The sequence below is a fragment of the Poeciliopsis prolifica genome, unplaced genomic scaffold (genome assembly GCF_027474105.1).
Source record: "Poeciliopsis prolifica strain line A6 unplaced genomic scaffold, Auburn_PproV2 SCAFFOLD036, whole genome shotgun sequence".
NCBI lineage: Eukaryota > Metazoa > Chordata > Actinopteri > Cyprinodontiformes > Poeciliidae > Poeciliopsis > Poeciliopsis prolifica.
In genome coordinates this window covers 5,622,907-5,643,855 of record NW_026562411.1, presented here as the reverse complement: position 1 = coordinate 5,643,855, position 20,949 = coordinate 5,622,907, and the positions used below count along the sequence as shown (strand labels likewise).

The following is a 20,949-nucleotide window of genomic DNA, read 5'->3' as shown; positions in this document are numbered from 1 at the left end:
AGTTTAATCATTGCTCCAGGCGTTTTCAGAATGGTAAATGACATCATGGACTTTTGCTAGAGGCAAAGTGTGGATTGTTAAATGTTACTGAGACTAAACTGCAGATAGGAACACAATGAAAACTGATCAAGTTGGAGTACGGTGAACTTTTCTGGTGGTTTGGTTAAGAGTTTAGGTGGTATGTGGTGGATTTCACCTACTTTTTAACTGTTTCCTGATGGGCTTATTGGAATCCAGCCAGCGCTGTAAAATATTGATAAGAACAGACTTAGTCACTTTGCACAAAGATGGACCACATCATTTAAATTATTCACTGGTGGCCGTCAACACAAACACAGAAACCTGCCAAAGGCTCACACAGATAAAAACAAAACAATCAAACAATCAATGTAATATAAAAAAGGGGAGGGGGATCAGGCTAGAGATGAAACAATTAAGTCAAATTAATCGTGCTGACTCATTTATTTAAGTACTCGGCAACTAATTCAGTAAACAATTACTCAGTAATTGGAGTATACAGACTCAAAAAAGGTAATTTGCTAAAAACGAACACAGAGCACTAATTAAGGCAAACCTGCACAAAAATACATATCTTTTGCAAATTATAAATATGCACATAACACCAGTCAGGCTTTTTATGAATGTCTGTGACTGTTGTCATAAAGTGTCATTCGGTAAATAACGACACTTTCAATGCAAAGTTACTCTAAAAGTTGATTGAAAGTAAACTAAAAGTGCCAGCTTTGCATTGTTAACAAAATAATATCACTTTAAAGCAAAGCTGGCACTTTTAATGGACTTTCAATGCAACATTTAGAGTAACTTTCCATTAAAAGTGTCATGATTTACTGAATGAGATTTATAAATGCTCCTTCATGTTCATGACAAATGTTACGTTATGTTTTAATAAATTAAGTGCTACTAAATAAATCAACAAATTGGTGAACAATATCTTTTTGTTTAGCGTCAGATGCATCCTTTGCAACAAATAATCAACTGCACACTCAATGAATGCTATGATTATATGGGATACTTTTTCTAATGTAAAAATAGTAATTGAATTATTTGCTTAAATATATTGTTAAATGTATTTTTAATATTAAGTAGTTCAATGATAAATCTGAAGAATGTGCCAATTTCTTAATCCGATTAATAGATTTATCAATTAGATGTCAACACAGAAATGCATGCTCTAAAACTGCCCTAAAACTTAAGGGCAGTTTTAGAGAGATCAATTAACCTAACAATTGTGTTTTTAGGCTGTGTGAGGAAGTGGGAATAATACCCAGAGAGAACCCACACAAGAATGGGGAGAACTAATCTAGATTATATTTTCTTGAATGTATATAACATTTCAGATGCATTATTGTGCATCTATTCCTCAATGGGAGCGATGCCTTAATTTAAAAACCTATTAAGCACCAGATGAGTTTTTGTTAGAACGTAAAACATTTGAAATCATTGCCTTTTTACACTCAAGTATGGTAGATATTAAGTTAGACAAGTGGAACAGTATACACTCAGTTTTATAGAAGAATTAAAATCCCACAGATCTTTACTACATAAATTCATAATTGATGGCACTACAATAACTTCCCGCCAACACACACACATGCATGCACACACAGAGCAGACTGAGAGCAGGATACTAACTGGTGTATCTGAGCCATCATCAGCCAGGTGCAGGCCAAAGTAGTCTCTCTCGGTCAGCTCCAGGTGCTTAAACACGGCGTCCAGCAGCACCTGGCCGTGATCCGACTTCTGCGGAGAAGAAAAGAAAAGCAACGAATAAGCTCGCTGCTCGTTGTGTTGCTTGGCAAACAGGCCTGCAAATCCCATCTTGCAGCTCCCCACTGAAAGGTCAGGGAACGAACAGCGAGCGAGCCGAATCCCCTTTTCCCACCACAGACATCTAAATTATTTAAAAAGACCCTCGCTGCTGCAGAAACATTTCATCCATTTAAAATTTATCTGCAACTAGTCGGTGTTGAGCCTCATTTAATATGGTTCCAACCACATTGGGGAGTAACATGTTTAAGGAATTAAGCTGATGAACTCCTGTGGGCTACTCTATTTTTTAATTTAGCTCCATTTTGAGCAGAAATATATTATCACAAACACGTAATGACGGCATTTTCACATTAATGAAGAGTATCGATCTGCTAAAACAACGTAACTCAAATCCAGCTGACTTAAAAATCATCCAAACAGACGCTAGACCTGAATGTGCATTTGAAAGAGAGAAAATAATTTGACTTTTGGATGGACTGTGGTGAATTGGATGCAAGCCAGATAGCAAAATGTCACACTAATGGAAGCAGGAAAAACGTAAACAAGGGGAAGCAAATCAAAGAGTGAACAGAGTGCCACTTAGAAAAGAAAGAATGGCTGGAAAAAGCAAGGAATAATTGATTGAATCAATCATTAAAAGCTCATCGTTCTGAGAGAGCGTAGGACGGGCGAGAGGATAAACTGTGGGAACACAAGTGGAGCAGAAATTCACACCTGTAACTTTGAGAGCAAGAGGGAGAAGCTGAGTGTGGAACGCCATCAGCGCTCCCACGGGAGAAAAATCACACACACACACAAACACAGAGACACAGTTTGTGCTTCCGTCCACTTCTCCTCTTTGCCCTGGTGACACAGTTACACAGTTTTACAGTGCAGAGTGTGTGAGCGAATGATAGCTGACAGTTGACATGTTGACATGGCAGCCCTCTAGGAGACCTGCCAGTGTGCGTGGGTGCACGCGTGTGTGTTGTCGACGGCTGTCAAAGCTCCATTAAATGTTAGTGAAGCCTGTGTGCCCCTCTGTTCTTTTTCAGCATTTGAACTTGCGAAGTGGTGTAAAACAACTGACGGAAATAATTACCATAACAGCGATCATTTTACAATGAGGCTGTTTGGGCACCGGGAGTGGTTTTGCTTGTCTCTTTTGCAAAACAACAGTCATATTAGATAGGGGACATCTGCAAAGATCAATATTTAAGTGTTACTAGAGACTCTTACTTAGTCCTAGGTCTGGACTAGACCTACATCTAAGTGATCTAGGTCTATGACTAGGCCATTGTAACGTGTTTACAAACCTGATTAGTTGCGAAAAAGGCGTCATCACACCCACTGCACTGACTGATGTAACTCTCATTACATCTGATTGGCCAAACTCTACTGGTATTTAGAAAGAGAATGAGAGTCCCTTTAACATAAAATAGCCTACACACAAAGTGATGCTAAATTCTTATGATCTAGTTGGATCCCACTTATTGGGACAGGCAGGTACTTTACGGGCACATAGAGCCATTATTTAGAACAATCAAATGATTATCTTCAGTTGCTATAAAAATTCTGTATATGAGTTAAAAGAAATTTGATTTTGCAATTTAACACCTTGAAATTGGGCCTCTGTCTCTTTAAGGAATTCCTGGACTTTCTGAAATGTTGCCTTCAAAAAGTCTTCTTACCAGTTTTTACCAGCGTTCCACTGAGAAGTTGGTGTAATGAGATCAGCAGATGTTTCACCAGGTGTTTACTAATTGCTGCTGGCTAGTCTTAAGAAGCTGATTTGGGATTTCATTCTCAAAGGCGGCGCTCGGTCCACTCAGGCATTTTGTACAGCTGACTGGCTGTCACGGGCGATTAAATAATTTCCCAAAACTCCATGAAGGAACATTTTGTGAAGACGTTATAACACGGTATGTAGCTCTGAAATGTCAATTGTACACAATACTTCTCTTTTAAAAGAAAAATAGAAGTGAAAAACATTTCTGTTTGTATCCCCCTGCTATGAAGACACTTCTATCTTCGCTACATGAGAACTCTAGAGCTTTTCCAGTGCTTCTCCTTTGTATGATGCAGCTTTCAGTTGGATGTGTGAGCCCTCTGTGAGTCTCACACTGCGCTTGCTGAAAGCGTGCACACCGAATGTGAGCCAGTGCAACAGCAAACAGCCGTATGTTGTTGAAATAAAAACCAAGTCACACAGGCAAACATGTCCGCATGTAGTCCTTTTCAGTTGTCTTACCGAACAAAAATTTTACAAGTAGCTGATGGGTTGAACTCACGGAAAATGTGTCACTAAGTGTTACACAATGTAAACTACTGGACACTTTCAAAAGGGGGAAAAAACAAGCAAAAGAATGCAAATGAAAGTAGAAAGAGACACTGAGGGAGACGAGAGAAAGCATGGAAGAAAAGAGGTGATTGACGATGCGACCGGGTGAGACAAACGCTCTTTGTGCCGACTGAAAAAGTGTCTGTGTGCATGAGAGTGAGGAGAGAGGAAGGAGACATGGTGATAGAGAGCAATCACGAGAGACTGGCTGAGAGGGGGAGAAAAGGGGGAGCGACGGGGGAAGATGTGATGATAAGTTTTATACCCTTGGGGTTTATCTTTGGCATCAAAGTGAAAAAAAGACCCCCAGACAGTGGCTGGAGTGACACTGAAGGGGAAATCCCAGTGTCTGTGTGCCTAGTGATACATGGACTTCCCTTTTGCAGCAGGAAGCAAGACTGAACATGGAGGATGAGTTTGTGTTTGAGGAGAAGGGAAATTCAGGAAATTACAGGAAAAAATCATAAAATAAAATTTTATACTTGCATCCATCAAACCACAAACAAATCATGTCTTTTCAGTACGTTCTAAATTACATTTTCTTCCACCTATAGATTTTTTTGCCCAAACTCCTGGTTAATCAGTTAATTAGTTGCTTGTAAAATAAACTATCTCAACATTTAAACCACATTAATGGTCCCAACTCCAGCCACTTATAAAGAATTTAGTGGTTTAAATGCAACCTGACAGATGAGTAAAAGAAAGAACTTTGAACTTTCTCTAAAAAAGCCCTTTTTATGTCTAGATTTTAACTGGATTATTCAATCCAACTCTGGATATGTTTTTAGCTGTATGACAAACCTCTGACAACGGGTGGGCATTTATCGTGTCATTTATCATTATCGTTTCTTATGGTAATAATTTTGATTTATTGTTGTTACAATAAATTCCAATGAATGATTAAAACTCCCAAAACGGTTCATATAAGTGGGATTATTCGTTTCACTAGGGTCTGCAATGCTTGGTCAAAATTTTAAAAAAAACTATCAATAAACTTGAAAATATGATTAAATGCAGTTACTTTGTGCAGTTTAGTAATAACAATTACACTTGTTTATGTGACTGGTGTCCTAGGGAAACGTATTGCAAACGAGATTGTTTTTCAAGAGCAGTATTTCTGTTTGTGGGGCTATGATTGCTGTGACACAAAGTCATACAGTTAGTTACCTAAGAAATAGTGGTTAATAGTTCCAATCACCACTTTTAGCGTTATCATGACAGGACCAGAAAATATTGTGATTAGAAGATAGGCGTCACATACGGCAAACTAATCAGCTAATTTTAATTGTCTTCATTATCTTTGGACCAGCAATGAATTTCAATGAGTCGAAATAAAATTTCTGGTTTTCCACATTCCTGCCCAAATTCACTCTCCCTAGGGTGAGGAACAGATACCTATGGATATCTGTTCAATAAAACTGGACAATAAATCAATTTTATCTGTGATCATATTTTCTGTTTTTTGAGGATTTAATTTTTGGAAAACTTGGACTTTCTTTTTTTTTTCTACCAAACCATTTCTTGCATATTTCTATCGTTCAGAGTAACGTTACTCCACCCAAAAACTATCTTTTTTTTTCTTTTTTTGACAGCATGTTTTATAGCTTTGACTAATTTTGACTTTGATTTCAGGTGAACTTAGAAGGCATGACTGAGCTATAAAGCCATTTTTTAAAGATATTTTCTGTCGTTTAAGAAAAGTTCTGGAAGTAAAGAAGAATAAAACTATAGGAGATTTTATTTTTAAGCCATCCTAAACTAGCATCAAATCGGACAATAGCCTGTTAGAGTAACACTTGAAAATGAAGAAGTGGCTCTATATTTAGCTCTAAATACTCTGTATTTCGCTCTTAATCCTCTGTATTTAGCTCCAACCATGCTCCCATCAACTCTTACCAGCTTTCTTGTCTGGTTATGCATTTTATGGGTAACCAGACTTTCTCTTTCTTTTTTTATTGGTGAGAAAGTTGGTGTTTCCTGGAAATAGCAAGAAACTTACCAGCACTGGTTTATTACTAGTGGCATAAAAACCCACAGTGATATCATGCTGAGCTAGTCTCTATTCAAACAGTTTGATTTACTAAAGAGGAACATCAGCAGCGTCATGTTGCACAATCACTGTGTGAAAATGAGATTGTAGATTTTACTGAGAATTATGACCTCAGTGAACAACTAAATCAAATGTATTTCACAATATGCAAAAAGTTGAAGTGTCGTAATCACAAAACAACTAAAGATAGATTAAAAGAAATTTTGCGTAATTTTAGAAGGAAGTATAAGGTTACGTTTGGAAATTGATCCAGACATGTTGGTAATACGAGAAATTACGCATTTATGTCCACATCAGGTAATATTAATGTGGTCTGTAAATCAAAGTGATGCTGCTTTCAGCTCTGCTGCATACTTTATGACCAAATACCTCTTCCAGGCAACTGAATGTTTACATGGAGAGCAGTGGTTACTATGGTAAACTCTGCAATGCATCTAAATAAATTATCCCTCTGACCTTTTTTTCTATTATCTGGAAGAATCATCCATCAACTTGAGCTTTTAAGCTACTCCTTAGCTTTCTATCTACTACTGATTCTGCCTGATGTCAATTATAATTTCCATCTATCTGAGATCACCCATGCAGCCTTCCGCATGCACACAAGCTCGGTGGTTTCCATGACAGTAAGTGACTGCTTCTGGATTTTCACTCTCCACTAGAATCGCTGACTGCCGGCCAGAAAGAGGATCAATGGAAGTATTGTTGCTCAGAGGATGGCTCGTCTTTCCAGGAAGTTGCTGCGGCTGTAGACGTCTGATCAATGACACCGACAGAGACCGAGTCGTTTCATTCAGCGTCACATGGGGAGGACTGAGTAGCGCTCACGGAGCTGAGGACAAAAGCTCCAAAAGCTCCCAGAAGAGCAAAAAAGACAATTTGATGAATTTCAAAGAGATATTTCCAACCCTCTAAATGAACAGTAAAAAGTTATAGTTTTTATAAATTAATTAAGAATTGATTAAATTTTTTTGTTCCCAAAAATTCTGGTTAAGAAAGAGTGTTTAGAGGAAGTTTCCATGACAAAGATCTATTTTTTTTAAAACAGCAATAAAAATAAAAAATATTTTAAAAAAACATCCTGAAAAATGATTAAATATATAACGTCCTTGCAAAAAATGCGAATATCAGTTGAACTTTTTCAATCATATAAAATATGTTTCCCGACTGACGCATTGTTTGATCCATATATCTTTCAGTTTCCCTTCTTGGTCCCTCTTCTCTGCTCCAAATTAATTTCACTTTCAAATCACCTTAATTTTGACCTTACTTATTTTTAATATTCAAAATTTTCTTATATTTAGCGTTAAGCAACCATTTTAAATAGCTTGAGAATCTGTGTATTCCTTTATAGGGTCTATTTCTCATGTCAAGCATTTAGTAATTTAATATTTCATTCCGAAGGGGTTGTCGGAGTCCGCAGCAATACACCATCCATAAAGAAGATTAGAAAGCACAATCACCAAGCAGCAGACACAGAACGCCTTTGTTAAGCACACATTTCATATTTTTTGGAATATAATGGTTCCAGACACATATGCTGTTTTCTACACAAAAAGGATGCGGTCGGTCAAAAAGGAGCAATTTTTGACTCAAAGGGAATTTCCAGACTCATGTCGACATACATCTGATCAAACACATGACAAAGAGCCTCATGGAGCCAGAAAGAGACGTGACTGTAAATCATGAGCTTATTTGTCACTTCCGTTTTTGCTTCATCCATGTGTTTCTAAAAGCGACGACTCGTGAAGTGACACTTGGGCCAATGAATTTAATTATTGCTGTGGAAAAGAAAATGGACATAAACAGTGTGGGTTATGCTTTAAATGAATCCCAACGAAAGTGTACAGCTATATGAAACCTCTAAATAAGATTAATATGAGGAGGTGAGGAAGAGGAAAGAGAACTATGGGAGGAAATGGGGGAGCAACATGAGAAGGTGTAGGGGTGGTTTTAATGTATTACGTATATTTGGTAAGAGATGCTAACACAGGGGTGTCAAACTCCAGTCCTCGAGGGCCACGGTCCTGCAGATTTTTGACGTGCCACAGGTACAAAACACAGGAATGAAATGGCTTAATTACCTCCTCCTTGTTCTCCAGTCTTGCTAATGACCTAATTATTCTATTCAGGTGTGGTGCAGCAGAGGCACATCTAAAAGTTGCAGGGCACTGACCCTCGAGGACTGGATGTTGACACCCCTGTGCTAACACATCCAGAATTTATCTAGAATATTTTTTTAAAGAACAGAATTATATCGAGTCATACAAAAGTAATCTGATAATCCCCCAAAATAGTATTTATTTCAGAAAAAAAAACATATTTTAAATACAGATATGACATATAAAGGCCTTATTATAGTTATGGGAAAGACTGCTAACTTGACATGTGAGCAGTCACTGAAATTTGAGGGGACGACAGAAACGGTTTCTGCTGGCTGTTCATGGAGGACTCTTTTTGGAAATTTGAGTGAAAGGAAAAAGTGTGGCAGAATGCAACAGGGATAGCACCAGCCTTAAGAGAAGTGCAAAGTAAGAATTTTGTGGTATGAAATTACACAATTAACTGCATGAAAAAGTTAAATAAGCTTGATCATTTTCATTCTGATATTTTTTTGTTTGTTTGTTTGTTTGTTTGTTATTTTACAGAGATGTTTTCCTGTTGTGGGCAACGGGGCCCGGCGAATACCCGTGGTTAAACGGACGGCGGAGTCCGGCGGTAACAGGCGCTTAAATTCCGTGTCAAAGGGAATAGGGAAGAAAGGGAAAAAAGAGGGAAAAAAAAAAAACTTGGTATTTTATTCTATGTTGCATGCCTTTGTGTTTTGTGTTTATGATGTAAAGCACTTTGAAATGCCTTGTAGTTGAAATGTGCTATACAAATAAAATTTGATTGATTGATTGATTGATGTCATTATCCATTTTATTTATGCTTTATTTTCAATATTTAAAATATCTTCCATTTCTCATATTAAGTGCAATTTACAAAGTTAAACCTTATTGGTCTTTGAGAGGCCAAACTTGTATAATTATGCTACAATCAATATATTACTTAAATCAAGGGTGTCCTCTTTCTAAATGAAAGAGAATTTTTCTTTTGATTTGGAAATCAAGCTCTCAGAATATTGGAACATGCATGGAGATGCGGATTTAATTTTCTAGCAGGTCAAACAGAATCTATGGAGGCCTATGAAGAGGAAGACGAGAGAAAGACCAGAGGAAATAATAATAATTCAGAAGAGTTGAAAGCTGCTATTAAAGCAAGTTGACCTTACTTAACCCACAGCAGGCAGGCTGATCACCTTCATGTCACGCTCTGCTGGTGCAGTAATTCAAGCAAAATGAGTCCCAACCAAATATTGAGTGCATACAGAAACCAGTGAGTGGCTGACACATCTGTATTAATTTGGTTCCATGGAAGATCTTCTTCTAAAACTGAGCTTGGGGTTTCCATTAGTTGTTAGTCATAAAATAAAAAGAAATTAAGACCTGCCATATGCACTCTGCATAATGAATCTATATAAACTGAGTTTCACTTACTGAACTCAATTACTGAGATTAATTACCTTTTAAATGAGAGTATAAATTATTAACAAGCACCTGTACATTACATAAAAACTAGGTGGCAATGTGTGAATGATAAATAGCTCATGGGTGCTTTTATCCCATTAATGCACTGGGTTACTTACGTTGACTTTGAACGCCTGCACAGTGTTGTCCAGCAGCAGCACGTTGCACACAACCTGTGTGTGCTGCCTGTCTCGCTCCAGCTCCGTCGCCCGGACATTGTAGGATCTGCCAGCAGGCAAGCGGAAGCGCGCGCTCATCACGCTCCTACCAGGCTCTGCAACAAGCAAACGCAAGGCACAAGATGAAGATGATGTGTTAGAGAAATGGTTAAAAAAAAGGAAAAATGCTGTGTTACTAAGCTGCGCTCAAATCTAACATTTCGGCTGCAAATAGATTGCTAACAGTGCAAAAATTCATGTTGCAAAACAAATGAGAAATGCAAGATCGTAAAAGATGTAGCCGATGTATGTATAGTGTGTTTTAGTTTTCTCCAAATGACTCAGTGAAGGCAGCCAGTGAGAAATGCAAGCCTGTGCAGGTACAGTGAGGCAGCAGAGAATGTGTTTCATCAGAAAAGAATGTCTATCAGAGGGCAAGCTCAAACCTCATCGAGTTTTGAAAAAAACTGAAAATATACATATATTACTTAAAACATGGGTTAAAATCAATCGATTGATTCAGCACATTCCAGCAAGAATTCAGTTCTTCACATCATAAAAACACAAAAATACAGTCATAAAAAACACCATACAGTCAACAATATATTGTTTGGAATCTTCACACTACACAAAATAAAATTTAATTTTGTAATGACATGATAAAAGTTTGTGAAAATGTGAAATTATTGTGATAAACTAATAATATTGTCATTTGGAACCACTTGAACTAATACATTGATAATGACATAATAATGCAATTAGATCTATGCCTGTCACAATAACAAATTTAATTGGATGATGAATAGTTCCCAAAATTATTGCAATAAATGATAATATTGTCATCTTGATACCCTTTTTTAGGGTATCAAAATAAAAGCTCGCCCTCTCAAAAATTAACTAACCCCACACTCAACTGGAACACATTTAAATATCCAAAATAAAACAACAAGGAAATAAAACCCACAAAGAACCAAAGCCATAAGTAATTATCAGAATAAAATGATTAAGCGCAATGTATCATGTGATTGAGTATTATGACATGCTTGATTTCATGTTTTTGTAGTTTGACTGTATTCCTATACAATTAAACAAGATTAAAGTATTTTTAAAACATTCAGTGCAATTTAGGAAAGTAACCAAAAGCCAACTAATGCCAATCAGTCATTCAAATTTGAATACGTCTAACTAATGTTCAAAGTAAATCATATACCACACTGCTGAATAATATCTCCTCCTATGATTGTGAGTGGCTGGTAGATGATGGCAGCTGTGTCTCATTTTGTCATTATTATAGGATTAAGGAATCAAAACTACTTAGTTTCACACATTGTGATGCTTCCATGTCTAAGTTAATGACTCTAGTCAGTCAAAACCAGACCAAGAACTAAACTCCAGTTTGCATAGTTCAGAACAATGTTTTTGTATTTTGTTGGATATTATAAACTTTTGAAACGGGAGCAGCTATATAAATACCAATACCCTGGTGAGTGAATGCTTCATTTTTAATAAACTGTGCGTGTTGAAGGTTTGCTATGCACTGGCATGCAAATGCTATGCAATGACAGTCTTGTCATTACAGATTATATCAGATTATATCAAAGCTCAGAGACTACTAGCAGATGATAACGCATACTCACTAATAGCCACACAGCCATTTGTCTGAAAACCACATATTCTTTAAATTTCACATGCTAAAATACACAAACATGGTTCATCTGAATCTGGAAAATGCCATTTTTTGTGAGTAGCAGTTGTACAAAACACCTCTGCTGCTCTTAGAGGAAATTCTCACACAGCTAAGAATCCCACACAGGAAAAGAGCAAATGACTTTTACAGAATGTGTGTGTCATGCACACAATAATATTTCTATGATGTAATCAAGTGACAAATAGATGAAAGGATGGGATTCATCACTATCCATCTGATTCATAACAGCAGGCGACAGAGCTTGCCACCTCCTCTTGGAGTGGGTATATAATATTGGCTCGTGTCATGTTATGCGTCTGCGATTGGCAAGATGTGCAGGTTTTAATGTCGCTCTTCTGCCCGCCAACAGAACAACCACAAATAAACAATCTGGCAAGCACAAATGCAGAAGTAGAGGCACGAACCCACAAACATGTGCGAGCGTACCAACAAAGGCAGGCAGGCACAGTGACGCTGTCGGCGGGATGGTCAGCCCGGCAGAAGTGGATGCTGAGATGAAGCCATGTAGAAAGAAGAACAGAGCGAGCCTTGCAATGACGAATGGCACTGGAAGGTGAAGAGGGACTTTATCCATGTGGTGCATTATGTTTTTCCAGAACAGCTCCTCCACTCATCATTTTATCTGATCACAAAGTGTGATCCAAAATCAAAGTAATGACCTTTTCTTTATTGGTAAAGCGAGCAGCAGACAGTCTCTGCTTGCCATAATGTTTACTTTTGTTTGTTAACGCATAGTGGTGTGACTGCTTCCTGCTGTCTCACAGTAATCAGCCTGTCTCATCTCAAGCCCCTGCAGTAAATGTCGCCAGAGAAGAAACAGCATCTGAGCACAATGAAGTGGAGTGTCACATCAACTTTGGGTTAGAAGAGGTCAACACATCACTTCACTTTAATTAGACAAGTTGCCCTGGAAAAAATTTTCACACTGCTTAATAGCATCTTCAAATTAAAAGGTTAAATACAGAAACATTTTTAAAAATTAATCCAGTACTTGAATAAAGGTGTTTTCACACCTGACTGTCTGGGAGTCTGTTTGATAGAAGAACAAGATTTCAACATTCACAATGCACCGAGTCAAATGATCCAAACCCTTTAGAAAACCTGTGGTGGCATTGCACCAAGAACCACTGAAGGAAACGACACAAAAACCCCTCAAGACATGAACGCAACTTCCTTCTTCAAAAAATGTAAACCAAAATAGAGTAGCATCTGATTTTGAAAATTGTAGGATTTCTGTTTTGTCTTAGCTACAAGACGACATGACATAGGAAACTAAGCAGGACTGGAATGAATGCAACCTTAAACAATTGGCCAAGATGTATCATCATATATTTCACCATGTCATCATTAAGCAGAACTGCATGAATATCACAAACATTGTTTTCTTTCACCCAGGATGAGCCATTTATATCCAAAGTTGCCACAGGCCAATTCTGCCAAGTTGCATCATTGTGTGTCTGAAATGGTACAAAAGAAATGGGACAAACTAGCAACAGTGGCTGTGCATTAGAAATAGAGGAGGATGTGGATGTTATTCATAAATGTGTTTGGGTTACAATTTTTAATGTAACTGAATTGTTAAAAAATAAAAACAGAATAATAATTCTAACATTAGAAGAAAATGGCTGTTTTCAACATGATTCCTACATATTTCACAGATGAAAGCCGTGTACTTTTCCAGCCATTTCTTCATGGCTCAGACTTGAAATATGGAACCACCAGGAAGAAAAGAACATTGGCTGATTGGACTAATAATGGATTAACAGATTAATGGATGGATAAAATGAACAAACAGAAGGGTGGATAAGTGGTAATGGAAAGAGATGGTTAGTTGAAACAGGGACAGACGGAAAATGGACAAAATTATTGAAGAAACCTGGATGGGAGGACAAATGGATGAACAAACACAAAAACACAGGGTTAGATGAATGGATTATGGAAAAACAGATGGATAAATATACAGGTATTAGAATATTTTGTATTTGTTCAAGAGGGGCAAAAGTAACTATAGGTTTTTAAAAATGAATTACATTATCTTATTTTCATCCCTGAAAATTATTGCTTTAAATACAACAAACAGGTGAATTAAACAGGCTACTTCAATTCACCTGTTGCATTAGGTAGTAGTATACTTACTTGAAACAGAATAATTCCATTTAATCATATTTCAATTATGTGAGTTTTAATGATGCTCTCATCTGGGTAAGCTTGAAAGCAATATCAGTTCGTCTGTCATTATGACACAGCGCAAATCTTATGAAGATAACTTTCCCCTGATTACAATAAAATTGTTTATCTCTAAAGATTCATCAATGAAAGGACAAACAGTTGGAAAGACAATGGATATTATGATGGAAGGATGGAAGGAGGTGAAGTCTGGAATACAAATATTTTCCAGAACATATCTAGACTGTGCAGGACTCTTGATGTAACTGATGTAAAATATAAATAAATTAAATAAAAAAGCAATGATAGAGGCAACATGCTTTTATAAAACTTTAAAATATTAGTTTATGTGGATTTTGTTTGATTAGATATCTGCCAGTACACCGCACCTTGAAAAAAAAGTAACAGTCTCATACGGGTTTTGGTGCTCTACTAAAAATTATAGCAGCTTTCTTAGCACTTTGTGTCAAATGCAACATGACCCTGGATACTGTGTGCATTTTACAAGCCCAGAGGAAAATAATGTAGTGTAACAAACCAACTAACATTTGGATGTTTTTTTTTTCTTTTTGCAAACAATTGCTTACTGCAATTATTTCAGTTGTTTTTTTATTTTTTTCTTTCTTTTTAAACTGTTCCAGTTCTGTTGTATTGTACCATTCTCAATTGTACTCTAGTCTATTGACAATGTTCCATAATTTTCTGCACCGCTGTGTTCTTTTCAGCGTTGCTCTGCTGAGCTGGACAGGACGGCTTCGCTCCCCTGAGAGAAGCCTCCGGAACTCCGGAAGCATGCTGCCATTATTGCTTCCTGCAGTCAGCAGAGCTTACAAACATGCGGCAGAGCATCTGCGTACGTCCGAATCTGTGTGTTTGCACTATAAGGGCCCATGACCCTAAAGCTTCTCTCACCGGTGGGCTTCTCTCAGCTTATGGCAATCACAGACAGCCCTGCAGCCTTCCTGTCGGCTCTGCGTCAAACATTCTTACTTTAGCAGATAACGTAAACATACATTTGCATTATTTTACTTTAAAATCAGGCATGCAAAAAGCCAAGTCAAACAACAATATTGGTACAGATGTAGCTTGACAACAAATTAACTTCATTTGTCCCATGCAATTGTACTAATGCTCTAATTTCTTCAAAATAACTTGAAGACATGCATACAAATGCACTGATGCTTTGAAACAAAGCATCAGAGCTCTTAAATGGACTCTAGCTTAAAAAAACAGCACACAAACCCTGTAGTTGTGCATAAAAACACTTTACAGTGTTTCAAAAAGCAAAAACTAGGGCAGAATCAAACAGGTGGTCAATACAGATAGAACTACTTGGTCAGCAACAAGAATAAAATGCATTTATTCAACAATCTTTATAGGTAGAATAAATATAGATATGTGTGGGAATAGAAAGCACCTAAAAAGAATGAACTATGTATTCCTGTGGTAAAGTGTACTTTACCAACAGAGTTACACAATGTTGGTTGACGCTGGATTCAGAAGAAGAACATGTCTTCTTTGTCTGACCGTGAATTTAACAAAATAAGACAACAAGTGACAAAGATTAGCTGCTGCACACAAATGACAAACATCAATCTGGTCTTAATTTGCTTTTTGAAAAGGTGTTATAATTTATTTTAGCTGTTCTTTTGAGTAAATTAAAATTGAATGTGAATTTTCTCCACTTTGTTTAGGTCTAAATTAAACTCTGTTTTTCATAAATAAGACCAAGATACTGTACAATAAAAGCAATGCATATGTATATTTGAACATTATAAAAAATAGATGATTAAAATAGGTAATAATAAAACTGTTCAAATATCAGAATGCATTTAATCACTGATGAATCTAAGGGTCACTGGAAGGCAGGATCTACAATAACATATCTTTATTCACTTAGGACATAGCAGTCTGAATCAAACATTATTACCAAGATTGAAGTTCAGAGTCAAATGCTCATGATACCATATTACACTCTTGCTAGCATCACACACTGGGACCTACAGGAAGGACCTATAAGAGTTGTTCAGGTGTGGCTACTATATGTCAAATTAATAAAAACGGTTGTAAAACAGCTCGTATGCATGCTTTAGTTTCAGAAACTGCACTTCACTTTCAGTTCTCTCTGTAAAACGCCTACACAACCAAAACAAAGCAATACTTTGAGGAATACTACCCTAGCTACGGTGGCAACATTCAACCCCAGTCATTTATTATTGATAAAACAAAACGGCATTAATAGTAAGCATTGTCAGATGAAATAATAATGCTGATGGAGCAAACAGCCGAGGAACCAACGCAAAAAGCCCCAGCCTCTACTAAACTTCAGCATGCATTAATGCCAAAATTAATGCGTTCATTTTGGCATTTTCTATATACTTCAGTTGAACTTGAAGTGATTCTGTTTTTATATTAAGACAAGCTTTTACTGAAACAAAAATATGCATTCTGATAAGAAGTTACCCTAACACAATGCGTATAATTCCAAATAACCAACCCATCAGTTGGTAAAGATAATAAACCAACGATGCAGACTTAACTGCCGGTATGGTTTGCAGGCCGATTATGCAAATTGTAGCCATCAGTGCCAAGAACCAGGCATTTGCTTGTGCACACAAACACACACGGCCATTCATGAAACCAGACACCTGTCACAGAGGATTCCCGCTGAATCAACGATGGAGATGACTGAGGCTTGCAGTAGCCTCCGTTCAGCTCACTCTGGAAGCGGCCCTGTGTTCGCCTCCTTTAGATGCAACACGCGACTTCTCGCCTCTAACCATCACAACAGGTTTATGTCATCCAGGTCATATTAGCTTTTTATTCCCTTCTCCAGGTATGTTATTGTCAACATACCTTTGCTTCCCACGCTTCTTTCTGATCTTTGACATGTTTTGATATTCCACACATTCTTTGCTTCCATCTCACCTTTTCTTCTTGGCTACTCTGTCACAATAATACCCCTAAAGCTAAGCCAAATTCATTTTCCCTTTATCTGAAATTATTATCGCACTGAATATTTTAAGTGACTCCATGAAGTAAACTCAAGTTGCAAAATATTGATAGTGTTTGAAGAAAATAATGCTTTTCTGTTTCTGTGCTGCTTCTTGAAAGCAGTATAGCAATTATATTGGATCATTCCAAACGTTAATAGCATCATAAGCGCCCACAAATGAAAGAGGCTTTCACGCAGGGGGGTATCAACTGTTGGATCTTGAAACTGGATAGAACTCTTAAATTGTCAGATTTATGTGACATGGAAAATTAGACCGTTATAACTCCTTTCAAAACTGTTTATATCTGTAGTGAAAACAAGTCTGCTGGATAAATGTAAAGCTGAAAAATAAAATCCATCCTTCTGCGTTCGGAAGGGTTTATAACACTGGATAAAAACAACCCAGATTGTGACGCTGCCACCACCAGGTTTACCTGTAAGTACGGTCTTCTTTTGGTGATGCAGAATACTGCCAAACAAACAACTTTGGAGTTGTTTGACACCAAAATCCATAAAACATTTTCCACATAAAGCCTGTTTAGTTGGTGTTGTCCTATAAGTTGTCCTACATGTTTTAATGGCTCTATAGCATAATGCTAATGGAATTTGTTTTGTACTTTTATCCTGACTGATGTCTTTGTACAAGTGAATCATTTTAATACTTTCTAACCTCTTCACACAACAGATAAAAGATGCAGAAAAAAATTGAAAAATAAGAGTTGGAAAGCTGAAATTTGTTTATTCAGTTGATCTGAACATAAGCTATATAAAAGGTGGAAAAAGTTTTAAATGATTTATGGTATTCTCTTTTCTGTTGTTGAGAACATCTGTAATGATAAATGCCTTTTCCAAATGATTCTGACATGGAATTTAAAAGGATCCGGCTCCAATCACAGAAATATTAATTTCTTATTTCTGTTTTTAGTAAAGAAAAGCCTTCCACATTTGTAAAGAAAAGTAAGAAAACAAACTCAAGTGTGCATAACTTTCTCCTCATGGTGTGTAAACGCCTCCACTCCTTTCACTTTTTTTTGAATTTACATACAGCACAAAGGTCACAGCGGTGGCTGGGTAACTGTGGGGGAAAAGCCCTCTTTTTGAGGTTTCCTGCTTTCAGCTAACATAGCAAGAAGCATGCCTAAAAGTGCTCTAAATTAATTAGCACAACTTTCACATTTACACTTTTTTGAGAAAACAAGCAAGAAATGCACAAAAAATACAAGTTTTCTATACAGTAAATCCATTTTAGTTGAGAGCTTCTGTATGAAACAGTTTTTGTAAACTACAAGATTTTTCTTAACTAAAGAGAAAATAACTGAAAAGATGATTCTTGGCTGGTACATTCTGCAGAGTAGAAATATAAACAAGAGAAAACCTACACAGAATCTCTAGATTAGAAAAATGAGCAGGGTGTGACAGTGCTCCTTTAATTATAAAACAAGAGGCTCTCCTTTGTACAGTATGCAGCATGTGTGCACAAACACACACTCTGGTAACACACCTCTGAGCACGCACAAAGAGAAAGTGAAAAGCACGGAGACAGAAAAGCAGGTCTGACTAAAGCAGTACATTCCCCTGATTTTCTTCGCTTTCCCGCTGACGCCGGCACCTTTAAATGTTACCGGGGGTCGAGTTCTGAGCACTCGGCAGATTTCTACCTGCTCCCACCCCAACCTTGCACATTCCTGCCCCGCCAGCAGGGAGGCCAGGTGTTCTGCAGCAAGAAAAAAAATAAAAAAAACACACACCCTCCTGCTGATGGGCGGCTACACTGCCAAATCTGGGCAGCCACAATCACACATCATTTTATTAAAATCTCACACCGAGATGTCAAATTGAGATATTTCTCTTAATTAAAGCAAGTTTATTAGTAAGCGAATTACTTATATTTGACTAATCTTAAACCTTAAGTGAAAAGATTTTAAAATTGATTCAATCAGTGATAAAAAGTTCAAACCTCAGTTTGTCACCTTAAACCTTGCCAGGAAACATTTCCTTTGTGTCGTCTGGAGCACACAAACTGGAAATATGAATTGAATTATTTGCCTCAGGCTCCTTTGCACTAAATGCAAGTTTAGCACAGTTAAAGCATGAAAGTGTTTAAACAATTAAAAGCCACAATTTTTATTGGGGCTGAGAACATTCGACATATTTTGGCAAAGACAAAGATATATTCACTTAAAAGGCCACTGAATGCATCATGAATCATGGTTTAATGCAAAACAACTTGCACATACAAGCCAAATAATATTTTAGTACATGGCTAACCAAAACCGCACACACCAAGCTTCTTCCTTTAGCTTGCAAATAGGGCTAACTGAGGGGGTAAAGAGTGTGTCTGAATGTCATCTTTCTGATGAATACGCCAGTCTGGTGGAACAGCGATTACAGCCATGATACCACACTAAAAGTTTCCACGTTCGAACTTGGTGCTTTGCATGAACATTTCTTTATGCTGCTTGCTTCTTGTCTGCATGACTGCATGGCTTTTTGCTGGTTCTGCTATTTCCTTTAGCATCACACAGATAAATCAAGATATTTCTGTCTGTGCAGACTGTTTTTCAAATCTGTTGAACACCAGTTTTAAGTTGATTGCAAATGAAACATTTAAATTCATTTTTGAAGGGTTTTCTATAGTTGACACTTGCTCCATGACTCAGTCAGTGAGTAAGAGATGCTTAAAAAGAGTGATAGCAACAACAAATTAGGCTAAGGTTGTCAGATTCATACAAGTCTTTAGTAAATACAAAAATAAAAGGAAAACATGATCTAATAGTTTTTATGAACAATTACTATGATTACTGAAAAAATGATCGTGAATTTTACAGAATTGATTAGAGCTGCTCAGCATGTTGAATCACAATTGTCATCATATCAATCTGGGCAACACTGCAGTCACTAATAACAATTTGGCTGAAATAACATATAACATCTGTCTTCTATAGCCCTTTGTTAGGGCACTCAAAGATGCTTTAACATTAGGTAGGATATTATCCATCCCAACAATACATCTAGTCTTTTGGATAACCTTTGACTGACCTCAACATCAACCCTTTATTTACATGGTCAGTGGTTGGGCTGCCACATCTCATAAAGGATGCTGGGGTTGTGGTGTAGGAAAAGGTGGGTAAATCTCCATTGATATTGTCATGCAGCTACAGCAAAACAATTGCAAGTAGCAATGTTAACTGATATTTAAATTTGGTCTTTCACCACAGTGTCTCGTCTGGTTTGTGTTAAAGTTTTTATTGCATTATTTTGTTTTTTCTGATTGAAGTAATTTAATAGTGGCGAACAATGACATTTAAAACCTCAAACAAGCGAAACGGTCAAGAAAAGTTGGTGCTTAATGCACAGTGGTTTTCGCTGTTGCTCTCTCTTAAGAAGAACAAGCCAATATCAAGTTAATTAGTCAAGCTATGTGTCTAATACCATGCTGCACGTTACCATAGCAAGAAGGGAAAAGGTACAATTTTTTGGCACTTCAGTCACACCAAAAAAGACTCAAAATTTGAGTTAGATTTGAGGTCTGGGACTCAATTCTCATTAAAAATAGCATCTTACGCAAGTATGGACCAATAGTAAATTTTCCATAGTATGACAGAAACTTGAAACAGAAAATGAGTCCCATAGTCTTTTTCTTCCAAACAGCAGTATTAGATCTCATCCATTTAGAAACAGATACACTGTTATACTGTCCAAAACACATATGTAGGTGTTTTTTGCTAACAAAAATGTTTCCAAATATCTAAATGTCTACCTTTTCAGCAAAGCACAGCAAAAAGTTTGAGAGGGGCAGCACTATGCTAATCTAAACTCCGCACAAGGGAAAAAAATTCAGGTCATTTCAGCATTTTCTCCGACTCATACCCAAACTGGAAGAAGCAAATCTGTCATGATCTGAGAGGACAGCATTCATGTAAAATGTGTCATTAATTATCTGAACTGTAAAAACGAGTGTAGAAATTTGTAGAAACTAGAGGTCACTACGAGGATCCAGTGATCAAGAGCTATCAAACTATCTTTTAGATTGTCCTCCCAGCTCTTAATCATCAGTCTGTCATCCTACTCAAACCTGACAGAAAGAATTAGTCAGGCGTTGACATTTAAACAGAAACAATAGAGATTTACAGAAACTCTTTAGACGAATTGTGACCTTTTTCTGGAAACTTGGTGACACGATTGCTTTACTACA

At 37.1% G+C, this 20,949-nt stretch overlaps 1 protein-coding gene across 1 annotated transcript in view; it reads right to left on the bottom strand.

Annotated features, from left to right (window-relative positions):
* The window catches only part of ptpn4a (protein tyrosine phosphatase non-receptor type 4a), a 73,892-nt gene that overhangs the window by 37,781 nt on the left and 15,162 nt on the right, over nucleotides 1–20,949 (bottom strand). Inside the window, exons 2-4 of the mRNA XM_055052795.1 lie at nucleotides 9,847–10,001; nucleotides 1,654–1,761; nucleotides 201–243 (exon numbers count right to left, since the gene is read on the bottom strand). Coding sequence (XP_054908770.1) covers nucleotides 201–243; nucleotides 1,654–1,761; nucleotides 9,847–9,984 — 289 coding nt within the window. The 5' untranslated portion in view covers nucleotides 9,985–10,001. The remainder of the gene's footprint in view (nucleotides 1–200; nucleotides 244–1,653; nucleotides 1,762–9,846; nucleotides 10,002–20,949) is intronic.